Consider the following 20,832-nt stretch of genomic DNA (forward strand, 5'->3'; position numbering starts at 1 on the left):
TTCATTCCTAGGTAGGCTACTGCTATGTCTACATTGCTTGTATCCTGCAGTTTGGCCCTGTCAAGAACTTTCTGAATCTACTCATGCAAGAAGATATGTAAACCACATCAAAAATAGTGTATAGGCTGGGTGTGGTGGCTCACGCCTGTAATCACAGCACTTTGGGAGGCTGAAGCAAGTGGATCACAAGGTCAGGAGGTCAAGACCAGCCTGACTAACATGGTGAAACCCCATCTCTACTCAAAATACAAAAATTAGCTGGGCATGGTGTCATGTGCCTGTAATCCCAGCTACTCAGGGGGCTGAGGCAGGAGAATCGCTTTAACCCGGGAGGTGGAGGTTGCAGTGAGCCGAGATTGTGCCATTACACTCCAGGCTGGGAGACAGAGCAAGACTCTGTCTCAAAAAAAAAAAAAAAAAAAAAAGTGTATAATAAGCTTTCAATATGTAAATAATTGTCAAAAATGAAAAAATTAAATTTCCACAGACTTATCAATAACATTTTATACTTCAAAATCAGTGCAATGTTCACTGATTATTTTGGTTTTGTTATTCAAAGAATGAATGCTATAACTTTTTGTTTCTAAAATTAGTTTGATTTGATATACCATGCTAATCTCTAAGACACTTTCATGGAACTGTGATCTTATTTAAAAAAATAGGTTTCTTAGTAAAATCAGTCAAAGTTTCTTAGTTCAAATAAATTTCATTTGATTAACTAATATCAACACTTCTATATAGCTCTCATAAATTATTCCCACCACAAATAAAGAGGAAAGCCTCTTAATTTAGCAGTAGTACCTTACATGTATAATTTCTATTTCCTAAATTTGTGTTCCTTTCCCTCTGGCTAGAAACATGCTCAGAAATAGTAGCAAAATGATACTGTTATGTTTCAAACTGCTATCAGATGGCAAACAGGTATATGGAAAGGTGCTCGACATCACTGATCATCACAGAAATGCAAATCAAAGCTACAATGAGGTACCATCTCACCTCAGTTAAAATGGCTTTTATCCAAATGGCAGGCATTAAGAAATGCTGGTGAGGATGCGGAGAAAGCAGAACCCTCGTACACCATTGGTGGCATTGTGAATTAGTACAGTCACTATGGAGAACAGTATAGAGTCCTCAAAAAATTAAAAATACAGCTACCCACATGATCCATCAATCCCATTGCTAGGTAACTACTCAAAAGCAAGAAAATCAGTATTATAAAAGAGAAATCTGTCCTGACATGTTTATTGCAGCACTTTCCACAATAGCCATAATTTGGAATCAACCTAAATGTATATCAACAGAAAAATGGGTTCTAAAAATGTGATACATATATGGCTCAGCCATATGAAAGAATAAGATCCTCTCATTCGCATGACATGGATGGAACAAGAGGACATTATGTCAAGTAAAATAATCCAGGCAAAGAAAGGAAGGCTTCACATGTTGTCAGTCCTTTGTGGGTGTGAGAAATTTAAAAAATAGAGTTCATGGAGATGAAGAGAAAAATCACCATTACCACAGTCTAGGAAGGGTGTGGGGGTGGTAGGAAATGAGGATGCTTAATAAGTACAAACTATAGTTAGAAACAATGAATAAAATTTAACATTTTATATAGCACAAAAACATGACTAGAGTCAGCAATAACTTATTGTCCATTTTAGCATTACTGAGGAAGTACAAACTAAAAGACAGCACAAAGAAATGGTTAACGCTTGAGGTGATGGATAACCCATTAACCATGATGTCATTATTACACATTGTATGCCTGTATCAAACTATTTCATTTACTCCATAAACATAAACACCTACAATTTACTCATTAAAATTAAAAACAAAAAAATAAAGAAACACACACAGTGTGCTAATCAGAACATCTGATTGGCTTAATATAATAAGTGTAACAAAATTGACCAGAACCAATAAAAGTTAAAACAAAACAAATGTTACAAAATAAAACATTTCGTTAGCTAAAAGCCATAATTTTAATTGACTTTTAAAGCAAAACAAATATTTTACAGTATCAAAATTGATCTCTTTAATTCGCTAAAAACTATTGAAATTCCAAATTGGAAACTTCAGAGTATCAAAATGTAAAAGTAGAAACATCTGAATGAAACCTTATAATTTTAGGCCAGGCATGGTGGTTCACACCTGTAATCCCAGCACTTTGGGAGGGCGAGGCGGGAGGATCACCTGAGGTCGAGAGCTCAAGACCAGCCTGACCAACATGGAGAAAGCCTGTCTCTACTAAAAATACAAAATTAGCCAGGCATGGTGGGGCATACCTGTAATCCCAGCTACTTGGGAGGCTGAGGCAGGAGAATTGCTTGAACCAGGAAGGTGGAGGTTGTGGTGAGTTACAATTGAGCCATTGCACTCCACCCTGGGCAACAAGAGCAAAGCTCTGTCTCCAAAAACAAAAAACAAAACAAAAAAAAAACCTTATGTTTTAAAAATATATTTTCCTTATGCATGTAAATCTCATTTTTGAAAATATAAATAAAAATGATAACAGCTGCATTATTTAGATGAAATCCTGAAATAAAATATAAAAAGTGAAATAATTGAGAATAGAAAGACTATGAGCATTACAAACAGATTAATGTACTTCTTTCCAGAGTTAAATCTACAATGCAAAGTTTACCTGGTGTGGATGTTTGTACATCCTTCATTTTGGTGGCTGTATTCAGAACAGAATTTTTATTTTCAATTGTAGCCTGAATGGGTTTTAAAACAAAGTGATTAGCACATGATGTATATTGGTATAGGTTATGCAGTTAATAATTAAAAATATAAATGTAAGAGTAATTACCTTCAAGGTGGGCAGATTCTCAGGATACTCTAACAAGCAAGAGAAATATATAATCAATCATATGTAAATATGGTAAGGCCAACCATACATTCGTGGAGTGTTAGCATCAAACTGAATACTCTTGCCTGTATTAGTGTAGGGTTTCATGTTTTTCTAGTTTGTTTCTTTGGGACAGTAATATGATAGAAATGCAATGAACAAAATAGGAATACAAGCTTCAAAAACATACAGTTACAAGTTAAAAAGTGAGATTATGCACCACATCTATTGCTAAAAAAAAGTGTTAATATCAATGTGGATATACTGATTAACAAGGAGAAATGTGATCTAAAATCAGAGGAGCAAGTCATAACCCTAGAAATAAGTGTAAAAGCTGGTGCTAACTGCGACTGCATGACTTTCATACAAGACATCAGAAGGCTTTATACCATTATAACATAAACATTCATCATGCTCTTTAGCTTGTCTGATAACTGAGAAGGTACACAATTACAATGACACTTCAGTTGAACATACACTTCACGTGTCTTCAGTGTAAGTGTCCTGAATTGATCTGCTTGGATATATGTTTGGTGAATCCTAGTAGTTAATATTCATTATTTATCATGCCCATGTGGTGTAATAATCTGCCTACATTTCTTATATCCTCTAGTTTAGCCTTCAGAAACTTTCTTCATCCACTAATGGCAAGAAGGTATAATATATAAACCCCATCAAAAAGTATAATAAATTATACATATTTATACAAAATGGAATTGCTCCAGGCATTAGATATTAATAAACTTATACATTTGGAAATCAGTCCAATATTCATTGAAAATAACCACTTTAGGATTCAATTAATGAATTCAACATTATTTTTGTCTGTAAAATTAGTCTGCTCTGGAATATCACTTTACTATAAAGAATTTTCATTAAATAGCTATTTTAACAAGACAGCCAGCACTTTGGAAAAAAACTAAATATTCATATTAAACTTCAACTCACTTGAATAACTAATAAAAATATATGTGTGATGTCTGATACTAATAAACATGAATAATGAGGCACTGTGGTTTATCCCAATTCTAGCACTCCTTCCTGATTCCAGTAGTCATTGGAGCAGCCAGAAATCAGATCTTCCGGTATGCAAATATTCTAAATGCATCCGAAGTGAGTTCACTCAGGCTTCCTCAGCAGAAACCCCAAAATTACCCAAATAACTTCTTCCTTCCCCTCTTTCTTGCCTTGCAATCCCTCTTTCTTGATGAAAATAATTACTACATCAGTGGTCACCTTGCTCCTCATTCTCCAGTGTTTATGGGTTACTATGACAACTTCCTCCCTCTGGTTTAAGCAGTACCATCTGACATCTATAATTTCTATTACTCTTTTCTCTTTCTCCTTCCCCTTTCCATAGAAACATGCTCTGAAATAAGAGCAAAATTATGCTGTCCCCGGATCCTCTTATCTCTTATGTCTTGAACTGTTTTCCAACAGTTCTTCTACACAATTTCCATGTAGGGAAGTCTATAAGCTTGTTACTAAGATCATGGCCAAGGACCAGCAGCATCAACAACACCTGACAACTCAGTAGAAATGCACAATCTCAGGCCTGCTGAATCAGAAAGTGCATTTTCAATGAGCCCCCCGTTGATCTATTCAGGGGTGGGACGTTGTCTTCTATCTTGAGTGCACATGACATTAAATGTATATTGCCAAATTACCTGTTCCAGATTTCCAACCGCCTGTTATTCTTGTGGCAATATTCGAAAGAGAAACTTTCTTTTTAAATATAACCTGAATGGAAAGAGAAACAAAATAGTCAATACATAATATATATTCCATAGGCTATACAATAAATAATTCAAAATATAAATGAAAGAGTAACTACCTTCCAGGCCGATTGTTTCTGAGGAGACACTGAAAAGTAAAAGAAATATATAATCCATCATATGTAAATATGATAAAGTTATCCATACATTCATACAGTGTTAGCATCAAGCTGTATCCTCCTGCCTGTACTAGTGTAGGATTTGATGTTTTACAGTTTGTGTCTTTGGGACAGGAACATGAGGAAATACACTGAAGAAAATAGGAATACACGCTTCCAGAAAATATACAGCCAGAAATTACAAAGAGGTATTATGCGTCATGTGTGTATTACTGAAATAAAAAGTGTCAATATCAATGTGGATATACTGAATGATGAAAAGAAATGTGATCTAAAATCAGAGGAGCAACTCGTACACCCAGGAATCAATGTCAAAGAAGGTACTAAATGCTACTGCATGTTTTTCATGCAAGACATCAGAAGGATTTATACCATTGTACTGCAAGTATTCATCATGCTCTTTAACTTGCCTGGTAATTGAGCAGGTACACAATGACAATGACACTTTAGTAGAATGTACACTTCACAAGTCCTCAGTGGAAGTGTCACAGCTTCATCAGCTTGGATATAGGTTTGGATAATCCTGTATACAATATTCTTTATTTCTCAAACCCATGTGGTGTAATAATGTGCCTACATTTGTTGTGTCCTCTAGTTTAGGCTACAGAAAGGTTCTTCATCCACTCATGGCAACAAAGTATAATATATAAACCATATCAAAAAGTATAATAAATGATCAAATTTGACATACTTATACAAAATAAAGTTGCTACAAGCATTAGATATGAATAACCTTTTACATTTGGAAATCACTCCAATATTCATTGAAAATAACAATTTTAAAAGTCAATTAATGAATTCAAATTAATTTTCTTTCTAAAATAGTCTGGTTTGAAGTATCATGTTACTCTCTAAAGCATTTTCATTAAATTGCTATTTTATCCAAAGTTAGCTAATTGAAAAGCAAAGCCAATATATGTATATTCATGTTTATTTCACTTGAATAACTAATATCAACAAAACATATATCTCTGACGCCCAAGAGTAACAAAGAGGAGTAATGAGTCACTGTGGTTTATCCCAATTCTAGGAGTCCTTCCTGCTTTCATTGGTTCCTAAAGCTGCCAAAATCAAATCTTCTTTTAGGAAAATATTCGAATATGCATCTGAGCTCACATTTCCTCAGAAGAAACAACAAAATTACCTAAATAACTTCTTATTTTCCCTCCTTTCTGCCTGACAATCCCTCTTCCTTGAGGAAAGTAATTGCTACATCAGCGGTCTCGTTAGTTCTTGTTCTACAGTGTTTATGGGTTATTATGATCACTTTTCCGTCAGTTTTTAGGAACACGATGTAATGTCTGTAAAATCTATACTTCATCTCTATCTCCTACCACCCTTGGTGAAAACATGCTGTAGAATTAAAGCAAAATTATGCTGTACCCTGAGCCCCTTATGTCTTGACATGCTCTCCAATGTTTCTTCTTTCCAATTTCAATGTGGGGAAGTCTATAATCTTACTTCAAAGATCACGTCCAAGACCAGCAGCATCAGCGTCACCCGAGAACTTATTACAAATGAAGAATCTCAGGTCTGCAGAATCAGAATGTGCAGCTTCGACGAGCCCTCCACTGATTTATTTGGGAAGAGAAGTTCTTTTCTATCTGGACTGAACATGACATTAAATGTGTTTTGCAAAATTACCTGTCCCAGATTTTTCTCCATCCTTTATTTCTCTGGCTATATTCGAAACAGAATCTTTCTCATCACCTGTAGCCTGAATGGAATTTGAAACAAAATAATAAATAAATAAAGTATGTTTCATAGACTGTACAATTACTAGTTCACAATATAAATAAGAGTTTAATTACCTTCAAGGCTGGTTGTCTCCGAGAAGATACTGAAAAGCAAAAGGGATACATAATCACCCACATGTACGTATGATAAAGTTATTCATACATTCATGCAGTGTTAGCATCAAGCTGTATCCTTCTGCCTGTATTAGGGTAGGATTTGATGTTTCCTACTTTGTGTCTGGGGATTGGAACATGACAGAAATACACCGAAAAAAGTAATACAGCCTTCATGAAAAATATACTTACAATTTCAAGCATGGTATGATTTGTCATATGTCTAAAACTAAAATAAAACCCTGTCAATATCAATGTGGATATGCTGAGTGATGAGGACAAATGTGATCTAAAATCAGAGGATCAACTCATACAATTGAGAATCAATGTCAAAGCAGGTGGTACTTGATCTCACAGGTCTTTCATGCAAGAAATCAAAAGGATTTACACCATTATACTACAGACATTCATCATGCTCTTTAACTTGCCCGATAACAGAGAAGGTACACAATTACAATGACACTTCAGTTGAATGTACACTTCACGCCTCTTCAGTAGAAGTGTCCTAAATTGATCACCTTGGATATCTGTTTGCTGAAACCGAGTAGATAATATTTATTATTCCTCACACCCACGTGGTGTAATAATTTGCCTAAGTTTCTTGTATCCACTCGTTTAGCTTTCCAAAAGTTTCTTCATGCATTCATGGCACCAAAGAATAATATATTAGCCTCAATAAAAATATCATCAATTATCAATTTTGACATACTTCTACAAAGTAAAACTGCTACAAGCGTTAGATATTAATATGTTTTACATTCACAAATCTCTCCAATATTCATTGAAAATGACCACTTTAGGAGTTAATTAGAATTCCACATACTTTTTGTTTCTATAATAGTCTTGTTGGGAGTATCATGCTATTCTCTAAAGAAGTTTCATCCAATAGCTATTTTACCCAAGAGTTAGCTCCTTGAACAACGAAGCCAACGTATTCATATTCAAGTTTATCTCATTTCTATAACTAAAATCAACAAAACATGTATCTCTGATGCCTAATAGTAACAAAGAGGAGTAATGAGTCATTGTGTTTTTATGCCAATTCAAGCACTGTTTCCTGCTTCCAGCAGTTGCTGGAGCTACCAAAATTAAATATTGTTTATGCAAATGTTCCAAATGCATCTGAAGTGAGTTCACTCAGGTTTCCTCAGCAGTAACCCCAAAATTATATAAATGACTTCCTCTTTTCCCACCTTCCTGCCTCACAATCCGTCTTCATTTGGAAAATAATTGCTACATCAGGGGTCTCCTCAGTTCTCCTTCTACAGTGTCTATGGGTTATTATGAACAGTTTTCTGTCTGTTTTTAGCACTACGATGTGACGTCTGTAAAATCTGTACTTCCTCTCTTTCTCCTTACGCCCTTAATGAAAAGATGCTACAGAATTAAAGCAAAATTATGCTGTGCCCCAGAGCCCCTTATGTCTTCAACTGCTCTCCATATTTCTTCCTCCCAGTTGCAATGTGGGGATGTGTATAATCTTACAGTGAAGATCATGTTCCAGACCAGCAGCATCAGCATAACCCAAGAACTTATTAGAAATGAAGAATCACAGGCCTGCTGAATCAGAATGTGCATCTTCGACCAGCCCCCCACTGATTTATTCGGGGAAGAGAACTTCTTATCTGGACTGAACATGACATTAAATGTGTTTCGCAAAATTACCTTTCCTAGATATTTCTCCATCCTTTTTTCCTGTGGTTATATTCGAAAAAGAATCTTTCTCATCACTTGTAGCCTGAGTGGAATTTGAAACAAAATAATAAATAAGGTATGTTTCATAGGCTATATTTTTACTAGCTCACAATATGAATGAGAGTTTCATTACCTTCAAGGCTGGTTTTTTCCGAGAAGACACTGAAGAGCAAAAGGGATACATAATCACTCACACGTAAATATGATAAAGTTATCCACACATTCACACAGTGTTAGCATCAACCTCTGTCCTCCTGCCTGTATTAGCGGGGGCTTTGATGGCTTCTACTTTCTGTCTGGGGACCAGAACATGTCAGAAATACCCTGAAAAAAGGGAACACAGGCTCCATGAAATATACCCTTACAATTTCAAACACGGTATGATTTTTTATGTGTCAAAAACTAAAATAAAACCGTGTCAATATCAATGTGGATATGCCGAGTGATGAGGACAAATGTGATCTAAAATCAGAGGAGCAACTCACACACCTGAGAATCAATGTCAAAACAGGTGCTACATGATCCCATATGTCTTTCATTCAACAAATCAAAAGGATTTACACCATTATACTACAAACATTCATCATGCTCTTTAACTTGCCCAATAACTGAGAAGGCACACAATTACGATGACCCTCCAGTTGAACATACACTTCACATCTCTTCAGTGGAAGTGTCCTGAATTGATCACCTTGGATATTTGTTTGCTGATACCTAGTAGATAATATTCATTATCCCTCACACCCATGTAGTGTAATCATTTGCCTAATTTTCTTGTATCCACTAGTTTAGGCTTCCAAAAGTTTCTTCATCCAATCTTGCCACCAAAGGATAATATATTAGCCTCAATAAAAATATCATCAATTATCAACTTTGACATACTTCTACAAAGTAAAATTGCTACAAGCATTAGATATTAATCAGTGTTTCATTCAGAAATCACTGCAATATTCTTTGAAAATGACCATTTTAGGAGTTAATTGGAATTCAACATCATTCTTGTGTCTAAAATAGTCTTGTTGGGAGTACCGTGTTATTCTCTAAAGAAGTTTCATTAAATAGCTATTTTATCCAACAGGTAGCTCCTTGAATAAGGAAGCAAATTTATTCATATTCAAGATTATCTCATTTTTATAACTAAAATCAACAAAACATGTATCTCTGATGCCTCCTAGCAACCAAGAGGAGTAATGGGTCAGTGTGGTGTATTCCAATTATACCATTGTTTCCTGCTTCCAGTAGTTTCTGGAGCAGCCAAAATCAAATATTTTTTATGAAAATACTCCAAATGCATCTGAAGTGAGTTCACTCAGGTTTCCTCAGCAGAAACCCCTAAATTATATAAATAACTTCTTTTCCCTCCTTCCTGTCTGACAATCCATCTTCCTTGGGAAAATAATTGCTACATCAGGGGTCTCCTTAGTTCTCGTTCTACAGTGTCTATGGGTTATTACTATCAGTTTTCTGTCTTTTCTCAGCAGTACGATGTGACGTCTGTAGAATCTATACTTCCTCTCTTTCTCCTTCCACCCTTAGTGAAACCATGCTGTAGAATTAAAGCAAAACTATGCTGTTCCCCAGAGCCCCTTATGGCTTGAACCTCTCTCCATATATCTTCTTCCCAATTTCAATGTGGGGAAGTGTATAATCTTACTGCGAAGATCACGTTCCAAGCCAGCAGCATTAGCGTCACCCAAGAATTTATTACAAATGAAGACTCTCAGACCTGCTGGATCAGAATGTGCAGCTTCGGCGAGCCCCCCCACCCGCCCTCCGCTGATTTATTCGTGGTAGAGAAGTTCTTTTCTATCTGGATTGAACATGACATTGAATGTGTTTTGCAAAATTACCTGTCCCAGATATTTCTCCATCCTTTATTTCTGTGGCTATATTCGAAACAGAGTCTTCCTCGTCAGTTGTAGCCTGAATGGAATTTGAAAGAAAATAATAAATAAATCAATCAATGAAGTATATTTCACAGACTATAGATTTACTAGTTCACAATATAAATGAGAGTTTAATTACCTTCAAGGCTGGTTGTTTCTGAGAAGACACTGAAAAGCAAAAGGGATGCATAATCACTCATATGTAAATATGATAAATTTTCCATACATTCATGCGGTGTTAGCATCAAGCTGTATCCGCCTGCCTGTATTAGTGTAGGCTTTGATGTTTTCTACTTTATGTCTTAAGCCAGGAGCATAACAGAAATATACTAAAGAAAACAGAAATAGATGTGTCACGATATATTCCTAACTATTTCAAACATAATATGATTTCTCATATATCTAAAAGAAAAATAAATCAGTGTCAATATCAAAAAGGGTATGCCAAGTGATCACGACAAATGTGATCAAAAATCGGAGGGGAAACTCAATCACCTGGGAAAATGTCAAAGCAGGTGGCACATGCACCCACATGTCTTTTATGCAAGATATCCAAATGACTTACACCATTATACTGCAAACATTCATCATGTTCATTAACTTGCCCAGTAACTGAGAAGGTACACAATTACAGTGACACTTCAGTTGAATGTACACGTTATGTCTCTGTCTCTTCAGTGAAGTGTCCTAAATTGATCAGCTTGGATATATGTTTCCTGAATCTGAGTAAATAATATTCATTATTTCTCATATCCATGTGGTGCAACAATTTGCCTAAGTTTCCTGTATTCTCTAGTTTAGCCTTCCCGGACATTTCTTCATCCACTCATGGCAACAAAGTATAATATATAAACCTCAATAAAAAGCATCATCAATTATCAATTTTGACATACTTCTACTAACTAAAACTGCTAAAAGCATTGGATATTAATAAGCTTTTGTACTTGGAAATCACTCCAATATTCATTGAAAATGACCGTTTTAAGAGTCAGTTGATGAACTCAACATTATATTTGTTTTTAAAATTGTCTTGTTAGGAGGATCATACTATTCTCTAAATAATATTCATTAAATAGCTATTTTATCCGTGAGATAGCTCTTTGATGAAAGAAGCCAATGTATTGATATTCAAGTTTATCTAATTTTTATAACAAAAATCAACAAAAGATATATGTCTTATGCCTAATAGTAGCAAAGAGAAGTAATTAGTCAATGTGGTTTATCCCAATTCTAGCTTTCTTTGCTTCATCCAGTAGTTCCTGGAGCTGCCAAAATCAAATCTTTTTTGTGTAAATATGCTAAATGCATCCGAAGTGAGTTCACTCAGGTTTCCTCAGCAGAAACCCCAAAATTACATAAATAACTTCATCTTTTCCCTCCTTCCTGCCTCACAACCCTCTTCCTTGAGGAAAATAATTGCTACATCAGTGGTCTCGTTAGTTCTCGTTCTACAATTTTTACTGGTTATTACGATCACTTTTCCATCTGTTTTTAGCAATACGATGTGACGTCTGTAAAATCTATACTTCAACTCATTCTCCTTCCACCCTTGGTGAAAACATGCTGTAGAATTAAAGCAAAATTATGCTGTCCCCTGAGCCCCTTATGTCTTGATCTGCTCTCCAATGTTTCTTCTTCCCAATTTCAATGTGGGGAAGTCTATAATCTTACTGCGAAGATCATGTCCAAGACCAGCAGCATCAGCGTCACCCGAGAACATATTACAAATGAAGAATCTCGGGCCTGCTGAATCAGAATGTGCAGCTTTGACGAGCCCCCCGCTGATTTATTCGGGGAAGAGAAGTTCTTTTCTATCTGGACTGAACATGACATTAAATGTGTTTTGCAAAATTACCTGTCCCACATTGTAGTCCATCCTTTATTTCTGTAGCTATATTCAAAGCAGAATCTGTCTTGTCACTTGCAGCCTGAAAGTAATTTGAAGCAAATCATCAATAAAGAAAGTATCTTTCATGGACTATACAGTTACTAATACAAAATATAAATGAGAGTTTAATTACCTTTGAGGGTGGTTGTTTCTGAGAAGACACTGAAAAGCAAAAGGGATACATAATCACTCATATGTAAATATGATAAAGTTATCTATACATTCATGAAGTGTTAGCATCAAGCTGTATCCTCCTGCCTGTATTAGTATAGGCTTTGATTTTTGTGTCTGGGGACTGGAACATGACAGAAATACACTGAAAAAAAAGAAATACAGGTTTCACAAAATAAACCCTTACAATGTCAATCATGATATGATTTTTCATATGTCTAAAACTAAAATGAAACAGTGTTAGTATCAATGTGAATATGCTGAATGATGAGGACAAAAGTGATCTAAAATCAGAGGAGCAACTCATACACCTGAGAATCAATGTCAAAGCAGGTGCTACATGATCCTCCATGTCTTTCATGCAAGGTATCAAAAGGATTTACACTAGTATACTACAAACATTCATCATGCTCTTTAACTTGCCTGATAACTGAGAAGGTACACAATTACAATGACACTTCAGTTGAATGTACACCTCACGTCTGTTAAGAGAAGGGACCTAAATTGATCAGCTTGGATATATGGTTGGTGAATCCTAGTAGATAGTATTCATTATTTATCATACACATGTGGTGGAATAATCTGCCTACATTTCTTGTATCCTCTAGTTTAGCCTTCAGTAATTTTCTTCATCCACTAATGGCAGGAAGGTATAATATATAAACCTCATCAAAAAGTACAATAAATTACACATATTTATACAAAATGCAATGGCTCCTGGCATTAGATATTAATAAGCTTTCACATTTGGATATCAGTCCAATATTCATTGAAAATAACCATTTTAGGATTCAATTAATACATTTAGTATTATTTTTGTCTGCAAAATTAGTCTACTCTGGAATATCATTGTATTATAAAGAATTTTCACTAAATAGCTATTTTAATGAAAAAGCCAGCACTTTGGGAAAAAGCTAATATAATCGTATTAAATTTTAACTCATTTGAATAACTAATAAAAAATATATGTCTGATGCCTGATACTAATAAACAGGAATGAGGCACTGTGGTTTATCCCAACTCTAGCACTCCTTCCTGATTCCGGTAGTCATCGGAGCAGTCAGAAATCAGATCTTCTGGTATGCAAACATTCTAACTGCATCTGAAGTGAGTTCACTCAGGTTTCCTCAGCAGAAACCCCAAAATTACCCAAATAACTTCTTCCTTCCCCTCTTTCTTGCCTTGCAATCCCTCTTTCTTGATGAAAATAATTACTACATCAGTGGTAACTGTTTCTCATTCTCCAGTGTTTACAGGTTATTATGACAACTTCCTCCCTCTGGTTTTAGCAGTACCATCTGACACCTATAATTTCTGTTACTTCTTCTCTTTCTCCTTCCCCTCTCCATAGAATCATGCTCTGAAATAAGAGCAAAATTATGCTGTCCTCCGATCCTCTTATGTCTTGAACTGTTTTCCAATGGTTCTTCTATCCAAATTCAATGTTGGGAACTCTATAAGCTTGTTACTAAGATCATGACCGAGGACCAGCAGCATCAGCACCACCTGACAACTTACTAGAAATGCACAATCTCAGGCCTGCTGAATCAGAAAGTGCATTTTCAATGACACCCCACTGATCTATTCAGGGGTGGGACGTTCTCTTCTGTCTTGAGTGCGCATGACATTAAATGTGTATTGCCAAATTACCTGTTCCAGATTTCCCACCGCCCATTATTCTTGTGGCAATATTCGAAAGAGAAACTTTCTTTTTAAATATAACCTGAATGGAAAGAGAAACAAAATAGTTAATACATAATACATATTTCATAGGCTATAAAATAAATAATTCAAAATATAAATGAAAGATTAACTACCTTCCAGGCCGATTGTTTCTGAGGAGACACTGAAAAGTAAAAGAAATATATAATCCATCATATGTAAATATGATAAAGTTGTCCAGACATTCATGCAGTGTTAGCATCAAGCTGTATCCTCCCACCTGCACTAGTGTAGGATTTGATGTTTTACAGTTTGTGTCTTTGGGACGGGAACATGAGGAAATACACTGAAGAAAATAGGAATACACGCTTCCAGAAAATATACAGTCAGAAATTACAAAGAGGTATTATGCGTCATGTGTGTATTACTGAAATAAAAAGTGTCAATATCAATGTGGATATGCCGAATGATGAAAAGAAATGTGATCTAAAATCAGAGGAGCAACTCATACACCCAGGAATCAATGTCAAAGAAGGTACTAAATGCTACTGCATGTTTTTCATGCAAGACATCAGAAGAATTTATACCATTATACTGCAAGTATTCATCACGCTCTTTTAACTTGCCTGGTAATTGAGCAGGTACACAATGACAATGACACTTTAGTAGAATGTACACTTCACAAGTCCTCGGTGGAAGTGGCCCAGCTTCAACAGCTTGGATATAGGTTGGGATAATCCTGTATATAATATTCTTTATTTCTCAAACCCATGTGGTGTAATAATGTGCCTACATTTGTTGTGTCCTCTCGTTTAGGCTACAGAAAGGTTCTTCGTCCACTCATGGCAACAAATATAATACATAAACCTTATCAAAAAGTATAATTAATGATCAAATTTGACATACTTATACAAAATAAAGTTGCTACAAGCATTAGATATGAATAACCTTTGACATTTGGAAATCACTCCAATATTCATTGAAAATAAGAATTTTAAAAGTCAATTAATGAATTCAACATTTTTTTTTTCTAAAATAGTCCGGTATAAAATATCATGTTATTCTCTAAAGCATTTTCATTAAATTGCTATTTTTATCCAAAAGTTAGCTAATTGAAAAGCAAAGCCAATATATGCATATTCATGTTTATCTCATTTGAATAACTAATATCAACAAAACGTATATCTCTGATGCCCAACAGTAACAAAGAGGAGTAATGAGTCGCTGTGGTTTATCCCAGTTCTAGTACTCCTTCCTGCTTCCACTGTTTCCTAAAGCAGCCAAAATCAAAGCTTCTTTTACAAAAATGTTCGAATATGCAACTGAACTCAGGTTTCCTCAGAAGAAACCCCAAAATTACATAAATAACTTCCTATTTTCCCTCCTTCCTGCCTGACAATCCTCTTCCTTGAGGAAAGTCATCACTACATCAGTGGTCTCCTTAGCTCTCGTTCTACAGTGTTTATGGGTTATTACCATGATTTCCCCATCTGTTTTTAGCAATACGATGTGATGTCTGTAAAATCTATACTTCATCCCTTTCTCCTTTCACCCTTGGTGAAAACATGCTGTATAATTAATGCAAAATTATGCTGTCCCCTGACTCCTTATGTCTTTAATGGCTCTCCAACGTTTCTTCTTCCCAATTTCAATGTGGGGAAGTCTATAATCTTACTGCAAAGATCATGTCGAAGACCAGCAGCATCAGTGTCACCTGAGAACTAAAGAATCTCAGGCCTGCTGAATCAGAATGTGCAGCTTCAATGAATCCCCCGCTGATTTATTCGGGGAAGAGAAGTACTTTTCTGTCTTGACTGAACATGACATTAAATGTGTTTTGCAAAATTACCTGTCCCAGATTGTTGTCCCTTCTTTATTTCTGTGGCTATATTTGAAACAGAATCTTTCTCATCACTTGTAGCCTGAATGGGATTTGAAACAAAATAATCAATACGTAAAGTAGGTTTCATAGACTATACAGTTAATAGTTCAACATATAAATGAGACTTTAATTACCTTCTCAGCTGGTTGTTTCTGAGAAGACACTGAAAAGCAAAAGGGAAACATAATCACTCACATGTACATATGATAAATTTATCCATACATTCATGCAGTGTTAGCATCAAGCTGTATCTTCCTGCCTGTACTAGTGTAGGCTTTGATGTTTTCTACTTTTTGTCTGGAGACTGGAACATGACAGAAATACACTGAAAAAAAAGGAATACAGGCTTCACAAAATATACCCTTACAATTTCAAACATGGTATGATTCGTGATACATCTAAAACTAAAATAAAACCGTGTCAATATCAATGTGGATATGCCGAGTGATGAGGACAAATCAGAGGAGTAACTCACACACCTGAGAATCAATGTCAAAGCAGGTGGTACATGATCCCGCATGTCTTTCTTGCAAGAAATCAGAAGGATTTACACCATTATACTACAAACATTCATCATGCCCTTTAACTTGCCCAATAACTAGAAGGTACACAATTACGATGACAATTCAGTTAAATGTTCTCTTCACGTCTCTTCAGTGGAAGTGTCCTAAATTGATCACCTTGGATATATGTTTCCTGAAATCTAGTAGATAATATTCATTATTTCTCACACCCATGTGGTGTAATAATTTCCCTAAGATTCTTGTATCCACTAGTTTAGCCTTCTGAAAGTTTCTTCATTCACTCATGGCAACAAACGATAATATATTAGCCTCAATAAAAATATCAATTACCAACGTTAACATACTTCTACAAAGTAAAACTGCTACAAGCATTAGATATTAATAAGTTTTACATTCAGAAATCACTCCAATATTCATTGAAAATCACCACTGTAGGAGTTAATTAGAATTCAACATCATTTTTGTTTCTAAAATAGCCTTGTTGGAAGTATCATGTTAGTCTCTAAGGAAGTTTCATTAAATAGCTATTTTATCCAAGAGTTAGCTCCTTGAACAAGGAAGCCAATGTATTCATATGCAAGTTTATCTCATTTTTATAAGCAAAGTCAACAAAACATGTGTCCCTGATGCCTAATAGTAGCAAAGAGGAGTAATGAGTCACTGTGGTTTATCCCAATTCTAGCACTGTTTCCTGCTTCCAGTAGTTCTTGGAGCAGCCAAAATCAAATCTTCTTTTATGCAAATATTCCAAATGCATCTGAAATGAGTTCACTCAGGTTTCCTCAGAAGAAACCCCAAAATTACATAAATACCTTCTTTTTCCTCCTTCCTGCCTCAAAATCCCTCTTCCTTGAGGAAAATAATTGCTACATCAGTGGTCTTCTTAGCTCTCGTTCTACAGTGTTTATGGAGTTATTAGGATCACTTTTCCCTCTGTTGATAACAATATGATATGATGCCTATAATATCTATTACTTCATTTCGTTCTCTTTTCCCTCTTGATGGAAACATGCTGTAAAATTAAAGCAAAATTATGCTGCCCCCTTAGCCTGGTATGTGTTGAACTTCTCTCCAATGGTTTTTCTTCCCAATTTCAAGTACGGAAGTCTACAATCTTACTACTCAGATCATGACCAAGGACCAGCAGCATCAGGGTCACCTGAGAACTCACTACAAATGAAGAATCTCAGGTGTACTGAATCAGAACGTGCAGCTTAGATGAACTCCCCACTGATTTATTTGGGGAAGGGAATTTCTCTTCCATCTTGATTGAACATGACATTAGATGTGTTTTGCAAAATTACCTGTCCCAGATATTGGTCCCTCCTTTATTTCTGTGGCTATATTTGAAACAGAATCTTTGTCGTCACTTGTAGCCTGAATGGGATTTGAAGCAAAATAATCAATATGTAAAGTAGGTTTCATAGACTATACAGTTAATAGTTCAACATATAAATGAGACTTTAATTACCTTCTCAGCTGGTTGTTTCTGAGAAGACACTGAAAAGCAAAAGGGATACATAATCAATCATATGTAAATATGATAATGTTATCCACACATTAATGCATGGATAGCATGTTAGCATCAAGTTTTGTACTCCTGCCTGTATTACTGTAGGCTTTGATATTTTATACTTTGTTTCTTGGGACTAAACATGAAGGAAATACACTGAAGAAAATAGGAATACAGGCTTCAAGAAATATACACTGACAATTTCATATGTGATATGACTTTCTCCATATGTCTAAAACTAAAATAAAACCATGTCAATATCAATGTGGATATGCTGAGTGATGAGGACAAATGTGATCTAAAATCAGAGTCCAACTCATACACCTGGGAATCAACATCAAAGCAGGTGATACATGCATCCGCATGTCTTTCATGCAAGATATCAGAATGATTTGGAACATTTTACTGCAAACATTCATCATGCTCTTTAACTTGATTGATCAGTGAGAAGGTACACAATTATAATGACACTTTAGTTGAAATCTCTTCAGTGGAAGTGTCCTAACTTAATCAGCTTGGATATATGTTTGGTGAATTCTAGTATGTAATATTCATTATTTCTCACACCCATATGGTGTAATAATGTGCCTACATCTCTTGTATCTTCTAGTTTAGACTTCTAAAAGTTCCTTCATCCACTCATTGCAACAAGGTATAATGTATAAACTTCATCAAAAAGTGTGATAAATTACCAAATTTGACATACTTATACAAAATAAAGTTTCTACAAGCATTAGATATGAATAAGCTTTTACATCTGGAAATCACTCCAATATTCCTTGAAAATAACCATTTGGGAGTGAAGTAATGAATTCAACATTATTTTCACTTCTAAAATAGTCTGGTTGAGGTATCATGTTATTCTCTAGAGAATTTTTATTAAGTTGCTATTTTTTTATTATACTTTAAGTTTTAGGATACATGTGCACATGGTGCAGGTTAGTTACGTATTTATACATGTGCCATGCTGGTGCACTGCACCCACTATCTCATCATCTAGCATTAGGTATATCTCCCAATGCTATCCCTCTCCCCTCCCCTCACCCCACAAAAGTCCCCAGAGTGTGATATTCCCCTTCCTGTGTCCATGTGATCTCATTGTTCAATTCCCACCTATGAGTGAGAATATGCGGTGTTTGGTTTTTTGTTCTTGCGATAGTTTACTGAGAATGATGATTTCCAATTTCATCCATGTCCCTACAAAGGACATGAACTCATCATTTTTTATGGCTGCATAGTATTCCATGGTGTATATGTGCTACATTTTCTTAATCCAGTCTATCATTGTTGGACATTTGGGTTGGTTCCAAGTCTTTGCTATCGTGAATAATGCCATAATAAACATGCGTGTGCATGTGTCTTTATAGCAGCGTGATTTATAGTCCTTTGGGTATATACCCAGTAATGGGATGGCTGGGTCAAATGGTATTTCCACTTCTAGATCACTGAGTAATCGCCACACTGACTTCCACAATGGTTGAACTAGTTTACAGTCCCACCAACAGTGTAAAAGTGTTCCTATTTCTCCACATCCTCTCCAGCACCTGTTGTTTCCTGACTTTTTAATGATCACCATTCTAACTGGTGTGAGATGGTATCCCATTGTGGTTTTGATTTGCATTTCTCTGATGGCCAGTGATGATGAGCATTTTTTCATGTGTTTTTTGGCTGCATAAATGTCTTCTTTTGAGAAGTGTCTGTTCATGTCCTTTGCCCACTTTTTGATGGGGTTGTTTGTTTTTTTCTTGTAAATTTGTTTGAGTTCATTGTAGATTCTGGATATTAGCCCTTTGTCAGATGAGTAGGTTGCAAAAATTTTCTCCCATTTTGTAGGTTGCCTGTTCACTCTGATGGTAGTTTCTTTTGCAGTGCAGAAGATCTTTAGTTTAATTAGATCCCATCTGTCAATTTTGGCTTTTGTTGCCATTGCTTTTGGTGTTTTAGACATGAAGTCCTTGCCCATGCCTATGTCCTGAATGGTAATGCCTAGGTTTTCTTCTAGGGTTTTTATGGTTTTAGGTCTAACGTTTAAGTCTTTAATACATCTTGAATTGATTTTTGTATAAGGTGTAAGGAAGGGATCCAGTTTCAGCTTTCTACATATGGCTAGCCAGTTTTCCCAGCATCATTTTTAAATAGGGAATCCTTTCCCCATTGCTTGTTTTTCTCAGGTTTGTCAAAGATCAGATAGCTGTAGATATGCGGCATTATTTCTGAGGTCTCTGTTCTGTTCTATTGATCTATATCTCTGTTTTGGTACCAGTACCATGCTGTTTTGGTTACTGTAGCCTTGTAGTATAGTTTGAAGTCAGGTAGTGTGATGCCTCCAGCTTTGTTCTTTTGGCTTAGGATTGACTTGGCGATGTGGGCTCTTTTTTGGTTCTATAGGAACTTTAAAGTAGTTTTTTCCAATTCTGTGAAGAAAGTCATTGGTAGCTTGATGGGGATGGCATTGAATCTGTAAATTACCTTGGGTAGTATGGCCATTTTCACGATATTGATTCTTCCTACCCATGAGCATGGAATGTTCTTCCATTTGTTTGTATCCTCTTTTATTTCCTTGAGCAGTGATTTGTAGTTCTCCTTGAAGAGGTCCTTCACATCCCTTGTAAGTTGGATTCCTAGGTATTTTATTCTCTTTGAAGCAATTGTGAATGGGAGTTCACTCATGATTTGGCTCTCTGTTTGTCTGTTGTTGGTGTATAAGAATGCTTGTGATTTTTGCACATTGATTTTGTATCCTGAGACTTGCTGAAGTTGCTTATCAGCTTAAGGAGATTTTGGGCTGAGACAATAGGGTTTTCTAGATATACAATTTTCATATCCAGCCAAACTAAGCTTCATAAGTGAAGGAGAAATAAAATACTTTACAGACAAGCAAATGCTGAGAGATTTTGTCACCACCAGGCCTGCCCTAAAAGAGCTCCTGAAGGAAGCACTAAATATGGAAAGGAACAACCGGTACCAGACTCTGCAAAATCATGCCAAAATGTAACAACCATCAAGACTAGGAAGA

At 35.6% G+C, this 20,832-nt stretch overlaps 1 protein-coding gene across 24 annotated transcripts in view; it reads right to left on the reverse strand.

The window, feature by feature from the left end:
- LOC107973137 (ankyrin repeat domain-containing protein 36C) overlaps positions 1-20,832 on the reverse strand; it is a 126,639-nt gene that overhangs the window by 40,875 nt on the left and 64,932 nt on the right. For all 24 annotated transcript variants that reach the window (XR_010149306.1, XR_008546476.2, XR_008546474.2 and 21 more), the window contains 18 exons: positions 17,775-17,803; positions 17,608-17,680; positions 15,914-15,942; positions 15,747-15,819; positions 14,053-14,081; positions 13,886-13,958; positions 12,198-12,226; positions 12,032-12,104; positions 10,316-10,344; positions 10,141-10,213; positions 8,424-8,452; positions 8,261-8,333; positions 6,557-6,585; positions 6,390-6,462; positions 4,686-4,714; positions 4,519-4,591; positions 2,813-2,841; positions 2,645-2,717 (listed from right to left, as the gene is read on the reverse strand). Coding sequence is in view for 6 of the 24 variants with exons in the window: in XM_054678646.2 (XP_054534621.1) it covers positions 2,645-2,717; positions 2,813-2,841; positions 4,519-4,591; positions 4,686-4,714; positions 6,390-6,462; positions 6,557-6,585; positions 8,261-8,333; positions 8,424-8,452; positions 10,141-10,213; positions 10,316-10,344; positions 12,032-12,104; positions 12,198-12,226; positions 13,886-13,958; positions 14,053-14,081; positions 15,747-15,819; positions 15,914-15,942; positions 17,608-17,680; positions 17,775-17,803 (918 nt within the window). In the remaining 18 variants the exon portion in view is untranslated. The remainder of the gene's footprint in view (positions 1-2,644; positions 2,718-2,812; positions 2,842-4,518; positions 4,592-4,685; positions 4,715-6,389; positions 6,463-6,556; positions 6,586-8,260; positions 8,334-8,423; positions 8,453-10,140; positions 10,214-10,315; positions 10,345-12,031; positions 12,105-12,197; positions 12,227-13,885; positions 13,959-14,052; positions 14,082-15,746; positions 15,820-15,913; positions 15,943-17,607; positions 17,681-17,774; positions 17,804-20,832) is intronic.

Source organism: Pan troglodytes, chromosome 12, assembly GCF_028858775.2.
Source record: "Pan troglodytes isolate AG18354 chromosome 12, NHGRI_mPanTro3-v2.0_pri, whole genome shotgun sequence".
In the NCBI taxonomy this organism is placed as follows: domain Eukaryota; kingdom Metazoa; phylum Chordata; class Mammalia; order Primates; family Hominidae; genus Pan; species Pan troglodytes.